Source organism: Equus quagga, chromosome 1 (genome assembly GCF_021613505.1).
Source record: "Equus quagga isolate Etosha38 chromosome 1, UCLA_HA_Equagga_1.0, whole genome shotgun sequence".
Lineage (NCBI taxonomy): Eukaryota > Metazoa > Chordata > Mammalia > Perissodactyla > Equidae > Equus > Equus quagga.
Window position 1 is genome coordinate 90,936,417 of NC_060267.1, and position 9,455 is coordinate 90,945,871.

At 58.7% G+C, this 9,455-nt stretch overlaps 1 protein-coding gene across 1 annotated transcript in view; it reads left to right on the top strand.

The window, feature by feature from the left end:
• Positions 1 to 9,455, top strand: part of ASS1 (argininosuccinate synthase 1) — a 54,048-nt gene that overhangs the window by 28,023 nt on the left and 16,570 nt on the right. The window contains exons 10-12 of the mRNA XM_046658713.1: positions 2,562 to 2,652; positions 5,454 to 5,538; positions 6,136 to 6,200. Of these exons, the coding sequence (XP_046514669.1) occupies positions 2,562 to 2,652; positions 5,454 to 5,538; positions 6,136 to 6,200 (241 nt within the window). The remainder of the gene's footprint in view (positions 1 to 2,561; positions 2,653 to 5,453; positions 5,539 to 6,135; positions 6,201 to 9,455) is intronic.

Sequence of the window (9,455 nt, forward strand, 5' to 3'; positions counted from 1 at the left end):
GCCCCCCCCCCCCCCCCCCCCCCCCCCCCCCCCCCCCCCCTCCCTTTGTCTCTTTTTTTTTTTTTCTTCACTCTCTTCCCCCCCAAACCCCCCCCAAGATGACATTGGAAGTGAGCCCTCCCGCTGGGGTGGATAAATAGATGGTATTGATACTCAGCAACAAACTATTTGTCATTTGAACTGGGCTTTTAAAGAAGGGAGAGTAAAAAGGCGGGCGGGTGCCACCTTGGAATGCAAAGCAAATGTCACTTGATTTCTATTTAGTTATTTTATTTAATCGGTGCTGTCAGGGTGTCGCAAGCCGCCGACAGCTGCCTCCGACTTCCACGGTGGAGTTGCGGGGCCGCTGTCCTGCGGGGTCTTCCCGCCTCCTCTCTCCTTCCCTGTGCAGACCTTCTGGGGCTCCGTTGAGTGTGATGGGAGGTGACGAGCACCAGATCGAAACCAGATCGGGCGCAGCGCAGGTGGACTTGGGAGGGAGGTGGAGCTGGGCCCCCACCTCGGGCCCCCTGGTTTGCGTCCAGCCGGGGCTGGGGGACCAGGGAGGAGCCCCGGGCAGGTGGGGAAGGGGCTTCAGAGATGTGTCGGTCACCTAGAGTCGCAAGCCCCAGTTCCCTCTCCCTGTTGGCTGAGGACGTCCTCGGGTCTGTGCCCGGGGAAGGCGGTGATTGGCAGGGCCCCACGGGGCCTGGGGAGCGGGCGTTTCTCTGAAACCAGCCCTGATGCCCGCCCCTGTGGCTGGTGATGCTGCCCGTCTCTCATTCCTCATGCTGTTTCCTCATTCCTCGTGCTGTTTCTCAGCCCTCAGGTTACTAAAGTGGCTGGGAAACAGCGGGGGTGATGGAAAGAGCACTGGACAGTGAGTCCAGAGTCTGGGGCTGGCTCCCACAGTGGTGGGGACAGCAGCATGGTTTGGACAAGCTGCTTCTTTGGCCCTGGTTTTCCATCTGGTCCATGGAGGCAGCAGCTGGGGGCCCTTAAGGACCCCCCTTTTCCTTGGGTGTTGAGGGTGGTTCTGGGTCCTTGATCCCGCCCCACAAATGGAAGCAGATGAAGGGATGCAGCTGGCCCAAGTCACGCAGCACTTTGGGGGCGGGGGCGGGGCGGGGGGGTTGCTGAGCAGTGTTGCTAGAAGGATCGATGGCCGGGTTTGCCCAGGACTAAGGGGTATCTCGGGTTATGGGAACCAGGATGATTGGTCCCCCTAACACGGAGCCAACGGGCAAAGTAACTGCGGGAGAGGGAGCGAGGCTCTTCTGGCGGCCCCACCTCTGCTGGAGGAGCTCTTCTCAGAGGGAGGTGTCACCAGGAGATTCCTAGCTGTCCTTCCCGCCTGCAGGGCAGGGGGCATCTTGCACCTGGCCTTCCGGGCATTTTCTTGGGTGATTTTCACATCCAGTAAAAACATAAAACTGGCCATACACTTAAATTGTAAGATAGTCAAGGGCGGGTATCATTTCCCCCATTTCACAGATGAGGAAACCGAGGCTCAGGGAGGTGGAGCAACTTGCCCAAGGCCTCGCAGCATGAGGGCTTGACTCCTGGCTCTGGGGGTCTTTACCGCCCTCTAAAATCCAACACACATTTGCTGAGGCCGGGGGCGTGTGGGGGCGGTCCCTGCTGCACAGAACAGGCCTCGGCCCCAGCCTCTATTTCCTCATCTGTAGATGGGCTAACGGCACTTGACCTTCTTGCCAAACAGAGCTGCTGCAAAGAAGAAGCAGTTGCAGATGGAAAGTGATGTGTGAATGTTTGCAGGGCTTTGAAAGCAAAGATTTGAGGGACTGCACGTCCCAGGATGTCAGCAGGTGGACCACACCAGCTGGGCCCCGGATGCCCACAGGACGGACTTGAGCAGTCAGGCCCCTGAGGCCCCGTCCCCACCGTGGCAAGAGTCCAAGCCACAGCCTGTGGGGCGGGGGGGACTGGGCCTCGGGAGGCGGGAGGGAGCCCTGAGAGTCCCAGGCAGCCCACAGCCCCTCCGCCGCTGCGTCAAGACGAGAGGCCCATTTCCCAACACGCCCAGGGAAAAATATACATAAAGGTTGATGTGTTTTCAAATGGGTTTTTGCTCGGCTCCTCTCTTTTCTCCCTGTGAGTATTAACCTCGGGGCCCCCGGGGACGGCTCTGCTCGCCGGAGCACCTGCTGGGGTCACGCGTAGTCATTAGCTTTGCGGTCAGCGCAGAATAAACCCGATTCCCCGCGCCTGCGAGAGCGTGCGCGCCCGCTCCAGGCCAGCCTGCCACCGCCGCAGCCTCGCTCCCCCAAAGTTGCCCTTTTCCTGCCTGACTTGCTCCTCTCCCGCTATTCTACCTCCAGCTGTGGGGGCGTCGAAGAAAAAGATGAGATCAAGTTGAGGGGAAAAATTGTCTGATTTCTGGAGCCCTTTGTTTCCCGGGCCCCTGGCAAGCGAGGCTGTGCCGGCAGGTGGTGCGCGCGGTGACCCATGGTTCTGGAGAGGGGTGCGGCGGGAGGTGGGGCACAGGGTGACCAGGGACTGGTGTGGCACGGCTTGGCTCCGGACACCCCATCCTCCACCCCCTTTCTGTCTTTTGTCAGAACCAAGCACCTCCAGGCCTCTACACAAAGACCCAGGACCCGGCCAAAGCCCCCGACAGCCCTGACGTCCTTGAGATCGAGTTCAAGCAAGGTAGGCGCCCACCTCTGAGGCTCCAGGGCGTGGACTCTGGGGCCTCGGCTCCTTTCCCCTCGCCTGGGAGCCGGCGCACCAGCCCTCTGCATCCCTCTCACCTTCCTGGAAGCCAGAGTTCAGTCTGGGGCTTCCAGGGTCCCCAGCGGTCCCCCATCCCCAGATGGCGTGACCCATGGAAGCCCCCAGGCTTGAGAGGAAAGCGCCCTCAGCTGCCCGTCACACGGGCTCATGGGCACCAGGTCCGGAGTGAGAGGATTCCAGTCCCTAAGCAGCAGCTTTGGGAAAGTCATTCCACTTTCTGGGCCTCGGTTTCCTCATCTGTAAACTGGGGATAAAGGGCACCTGTTGCCTGGCGTTTTCATGGTATCGAGCAAGGTCTGTATGGGAAGCATCTCGCGCTGCATCCCGGCCCCGAGGAGGGACTCGGTAAATGGCAGGTCTTAGAAAGCTGGCCTTGGGGGCCCCCTGCCCCACAGCTAAAGCCTCAGCGAGTCCCACATTAGCTGTTGGATGTTTTACCCACCCCTCCACCCCAAGTTCAAAGCTGCTGCCGCTCTTGCTCCCTTGGCAGTGGGTGGGTGTCCTGATCGCCTCATATTCACTGCTGTCAACAAGAAGCATTTGCCGGCCTGGCCTTTGTGCCCAGCCTCCAGCCTGGCACCAGGGCCATCTCTTATCCTGGAAGATAGAGAGGAAGACAAGGCATGCCTGGTAATGGGAAGAGAGGGACCAGGCTCAGAGTGAGGGCTCGGGGTGTCCAAGAAGAGGACCTTTCCAGGAGGCTGCAGAAATCAGGGGGAGCTTCCTGGAGGAGGTGCTACTGGCAGGAGCTGGAGGAAGTGAGAGGGGGCCGTGAGGGCATCCCAAGCCCAGGCAAGGAGGCTGGGCTATCCGTCCAGAAGGTGGCTGCCTGGGCTGAAGAAGGGAGCAGAGAGAGGGGTCTCGGAAGCTTGGCTTTTCCCAAGGCACCTTGGAGACTGAGGCCCAGGGACGGGGAGGCAGGGCTTCAGATCCCTGCTCACTCATGCCAGTGTGACCTTGACAACCATCTTCATCCCTCTGGGCCTGAGGTTCACGCACCTATAAAATGAACCACAGAAATGATGCTCATGGCCGCCTAGGATGGTCCATGGAATGAGGTTGTGAGAAACAGAGGTTGTTAGTACTTTAAGAAGCTACCTTCTCCTGGCCTTTCCCAAGAGCCTGGCCACAGGCATCTTCACTGCGCGCCCCCATCTGTTCAAACCCTTGAATTTCACACCACTGGGAAACCAGAGGGCCTGTGGTCCGAGGCCTCAACAGCCAGCTGGGGCTCCAAGTGCCCATTCTGTTGACCCAGGCCCATTTCATCGGGGGGCCTCTTTGGGCATAATCTCTGAGAAGATGGTGGGACCCATCCAGTAGGTCCCCCAGGAGCCCTGGTGAGGGTGGGAGGCAATCAGGAGGCAGCAGAGGGTCCCGGACACAAGGCTCTGGCAGCCTTTCCTCCAGCAACAGGGCAGCCGAGGAGAAGAAACGTGATCCATTTTAATGATCTGGACACTGTCTGGAAAAAAAGAAAATAGACAGGAGGAACCCTCCCCCGGCCACTCCCATTCACCCTCTAGTTAATTTATTTGAAGTTTTAATCTAATTATTAACTATTTTAAAGGCTAAGAGGCTTTCTCCGGCGGCAGCACCAACAATGTCGGCTCCTCTCTGGGGCAGGCCCCGTCCACAGCAAAGGCGATAATAGGACCGGGGAGGGAGAGAAAGGCAGAGGGGAGAGGGGCTTAAGGTTCATTATTGGGCAGACTTACATTTAATAGCAATTTACAACCAAGTTATAAAACCCCTGGAAATGGGGGTTAAGAATGGCGGGGCTGACAGCGCCTTGAGTGAAGCCCCTCCAAGCGGCGCCTGGCTAATAAAGACTCGAAAGCCGCTATTGAGCACTGATTGGCACCCGATCGCTGGCGACATGGTAATGAGCTGGGCAGATGGGTGGGGGATTAGCCGCCAACTTTGAACAGCTTTTCTTTGTCACTGTTACAGCTCTCTTGTTAGCCCCCTAATACATTTATTGCTCATTTCACACCGCTCGAGAAAGTGCCCCTTGCTATTCAAAGTCAACCCCGAACCCACCCACTGCCCCCCCCCACCGCCCGCTACCACCCCCCTCGACTCGGCCCTTCCGTCCACAAGCAGTGGCCACCTCCCTCCTGCCCTCCCGCCACTCCGGACCCAGCTTCTCAGCATTCACGGACGCCTGGGCCACCTCGCCTGCTGGAGCGGGCACCGTTTCACCCCCATCAATCAGATGGCTGCGTGCGGGTCTGGGGTGCAGGGTCGGGGGTGCAGGGGTCCGCCTGACAGACGTGGCAGGGGGCTGTGAATGTGTGTGTGTGTGAGTGTGTGCATGTGTGTGAGCTCAGCCGCACCTCGGCCAGGCGGCCCCCGGGTAACTGGTGGGACAGAAGGTGCTCCCGGCGTAAGACAATGGTGGAGCGTGAAATTCAATTAGTTCAGGGCCTGGTTCCAATTTCACAGCCCCTAAATGCAAAAGGGGCAAAGAGAATGGGAAGGGTGGGGGAGAGCGTTTTTATTGCATTTTGCCTTTCATTCTGGGGGGCGTTCTCGCCCTCCTCTCCCCCCGGCAGGCCTCAACCTGCACAGGGCTTTTCAAGGAGTCATTTGGAGTCCATATCTGTCACATCCATTTAAGGCGTGGCGGGTGGAGGGAGAGGGCGGGGTGGCAGGCACAGGCTCCTCCGCTGAGCTCCGGCCCGCAGGCCCACTGCCCTCTCCTCCCGCCCTAGGGGTCCCTGTGAAGGTGACCAACGTCAAGGATGGCACCACCCACCGCACATCCTTGGAGCTCTTCATGTACCTGAACGAAGTTGCGTGAGTGCCCACAGCCCTGCCCGGCCTCCTGGGAAACCGCCGTGTCGGGCAAGCACTGGCCCAAGCCATTGTGGCTGGTGGGCACAGCCCAAGGCGTAGGGGCCAAGGAGGAGCAGCCTGGGCACAGCCCCACAGGCAGGGGGTCTCCTCATTTGGTGGGAGAGTCCCTGTGGCCCTCAGCCTTGGAAGATAACCCCAAGGGGGTCTGCGGCCCCGAGGATGGTCCAGCTAGCGCTTCCAATCCAACCCCTCAGCTGGACCCAAGACCAGGGTAGAAGGAAGGATGAGCAGTGGTTAGGGCTGGTGCCACATGAGGCCCCAGGACAGAGGTAACAAGTTGCAAATTGAACTCACTCTGTGACCCAGCAATCCCTCCCCTCTCTGGGCCTCAGTTTCCCCAGCTGTACAATGGGCAGTTGGCCCAGGTGGCCTGGCTCAGATGTCTGAGGCTTGGACCCTGAGACGGTGCCCAATGCCCTGCGTGTGGCTGTGGGTGGGCACAGGCCAGCTATGCCCGAGCTGCAGCTGCTGGCAGGTGACATTCGGCTCGAAGCCTTGTGGCAGCAGCTGGCTCCCAACGCCCCGTTCTCCCCACAGGGGCAGGCACGGCGTGGGCCGCATCGACATCGTGGAGAACCGTTTCATCGGGATGAAGTCCCGAGGTGAGTCTGCTCACTACCCTTGGGGGTGTTCCTCGACTCCCAGAGACCCCAGGGACCCCTGAGATCCCTGTCCCGTTCGGGTGATGCTGCTCCATGCTACTGGGTGACTTTGTGCAAGACCCTTCTCCCCACCAGACTCGGTTTCCCCCTGCGACGTGGGGCCTTTGGCCACTGACTTCCGAGGGTCTTATGAGAAGAACGTCCCACGAGCAGACAGGATCCTGGGGTCCAGGAGAGGCTCAGAGGAGAGCGGAGGCTGGGGCCAGGCCGGGAGGTCCTCTCTGGGCCCCCGACGGGTTGGCCAGGTTTGGGGCGGACCATGCAGGGCCGATTTCGTGGTCATTAGGTCTGTACTGAGGGGGCCGGCCGGCCAGGCAGGGCAGGAATCCTGCCAGGGGTGGGCACTGGGAGCCACCGGGGCCGAGGGCCTGTCCCGGGATCAGGGTGGCCCGGAGGGACTTTCTCCAGGGATGGGCAGGGCTCTGTCCTGGTGGGGAGTGGCTGCCACCGTGGCTGGCCTCTTGGCTGCCTGGCCATCTCTGCCTCTGGCTGGGCTGGAAGGGAGGAGAGGTGGGTCCCCAGGCAGGTGCCTCTGTCTTCTCTTTGTAACCAGAGCCCAGGATTCCCATTGTCAGTCACTCCCTGAGTCACCTCGACCACACCGTCCCCTTCGGGACTCAGTTTCCCCATCCGAGGGGATCTCATGAGCCTGCACCTCCAGGATAAAGCAGTGCTGGTCTGTCTGTGACAAAGGAATGTTCTTCGGAGCTCTCAGAGGGAGGGGGCAGGCTTTCAGCAGTTAGAGCTCCTGAGTTGGGCACCTGAATTTTTGAGTACTGGTGGTGGCATTGGGGCCCCTGTTTTGGGCTGATGTTCAAGTCACTTTGCTTGGGGTCAATTTAAAAACATAACATGAACACGTAGAACCAGACCAAGGTCAGGCCCTGTGTCCTCAGGACGTCTTTACTGAGACTCAAAAATCCAGAGAGCAGATCTCAGCTGTCACAGGGGGTGCTGGTCTGGGAGGCGGGATGCCGCGTTCTCATCCCAGGGTTGCCCTGCCTTGCCCAACGAGCCTGGGCTTGTGATCTCTGGGCCTCAGTTTCCCCAAGTGTAGTGTAGGCATAGCGTGGGATCGGATCACTCCGGCTCTGACCTGTTCGGATTTATCTCCGGCCGCATGGGGAGGAAGAGGGAGAGAGGCCGCTTCGCCTCTTTCGTGTGGTTATTTTCCCCGCGACACAGCTATTATCTGAGAGAAACAACCTAATTGAAACGCTCTCGAGAAGGCTCTTACCCATCAGCTGCTCCCTCTGTCGTGCTCACCTTTGTCTCTCACCTGTGTTAACATCTGCTTAAATGCCTCTTTGTCTGTCTGCCCTTGGAGGCCAGCACAATGTAAGTCGTCCCTGGCAGACGCAGGAGGGACCTTGGGGAGCCAGAGACTAGCGCCCTCATTTTGCAGATGGGGACACCAAGGCTCAAAGTCACAGGCTCATCAGTGGCAGGACCAGGACCGACACGCAGACCCGGGGAGGCATGGAGTGGAGGGCTGAGAGCTTGAACCCTGGAGAGGGGAGTCCAGGTTGTAGCCTGTTTGTAGCACTGGGCACTGGCGCAGCAGAGGTGCTCCGTGAATGGGGGGCCCCAGGAGGACATGGAAAGGGCAAAGGCAGCCTCTGCCCTCTGGGAGCTGTTGACCTGGCTCAGAGGTGTCCACTACGGCCCCTACTGCCGTGCCCTTCCCATGCCTGTGGTAGGCATCACTAATTGATTATGGATGTGTCTCGGTGCTATAGAGCAGTGACTACCAATCGATCAGGATTGTCACTTGTGCTGACAATGAATTGCATTCCCTGATTGGGAAGATAAGGCCTGGCCTGAGGTCACCCTGTGAAATGGCATCGTGCTGGGTGGGGACGGCAAGGTTGAACTGAAGGAGGTACTGATACAGGCTTGGACTGGGCTATTCTGGAAAGACATCCTGGAGGAGGGGGCAGGAGAAGAGGCGTCAACTAGCAGAATGCAGAATAGAGAGGGTGGAGCTGGGGCCTTCCAGGGCCTGGGAGAGAAGGGGGGCACCCCAGGTGGCTGGTTGGGTGGTAGGTTGGGTCTGATGGGGGCCGAGCCCCTGGAGACCTGGAGGAGGCACATTTAGGAGCTGGGGTAGAGGCTCCAGGCCTTGGTGCCATATTTGAGTCCCCTTTGGCTCTGTCCCCCTTGGGGAAGCAACTTAGCCTCTCCTGCCTCAACTTCTTCATCTGTGAAATGGGTTGTGCGGGTCAAATACAGCGAGCTCTTGACCCATAGTAGGCGCTGTGCCTGGATGCTAGACTCTCCCTTTTCCCCAGAACTGGAGGTGTCCTCACCGCTGGAGAGCAGGGCCTTGAGGCTAGCGGTCAGCTCCCCCTCCCCCAGGAAAAGCTTCCTAGAATGCAGCCTTCTCTCTGCCCGGGTTCTATGTGTGCCTGTGGGGGGCTGTCCCCCAAAGGCATAGTGTTTAGTCTGAGAGTCGTACAGTCTTTCGGGGAGACAATCAGGATTCTGACTCCAAGAACTTGCTGTGTGACCTTAGGCAAGTTGCTTTCCCTCTCTGCACCTCCAGCTGTCAAAGGTGGGACAGACTAGGTGATCTCGCCGTCTCCCTCTGGAAGTTCTAACTTGCCTATTTTCTTGGGTTTGGGGGTGAGAACAGAAAGTTGCTTGGAGGTTTTAGGGTGATATCTTGTTTTCATTTCTCTACTCCCAGTAATTTGTTGTGAGAAAGAAAGCGGGGGCGATAAATGAGGGCCTCGTGGATTCCCCCACGACGAGGTTTTTATTAAGCCTGCAGTAGTGGGAGAAGCTGCTAATTGTCAATTATATTGAGGGCAGAGCAGGACGACGCTATTGTCTCTGTCTCGCTGTACAAGGGGAAAATGTCATTTGTATTGATTTTACAAAGCTCGTAATTGAAATTCGTTAAGGGCTTGTTTTTTTTTGGGGGGGCAGGGGTAGATGGGTGGGGAGTCGGGCAGTGTTAGGCCCTGGGTCTGGGGTGGCCCGGTCAGCAGCACCAGGGGCCATGGGGTCAGGGGGCAGGGGGCTGGGAAGCTGCAGATGGAGTAGCTTTCTCGTATTGTGGCTGTTCGCATCGTCATTACCACATTATCTTTTTAACTCTGGAGGGGGGCTAATTAAGTGAAGTAAATGAAATCAGTGGGGAGGAGGAAGGGGGGCAGGCAGGCAGGAGGGGAGCCGGGAAGGAGCCAGTGC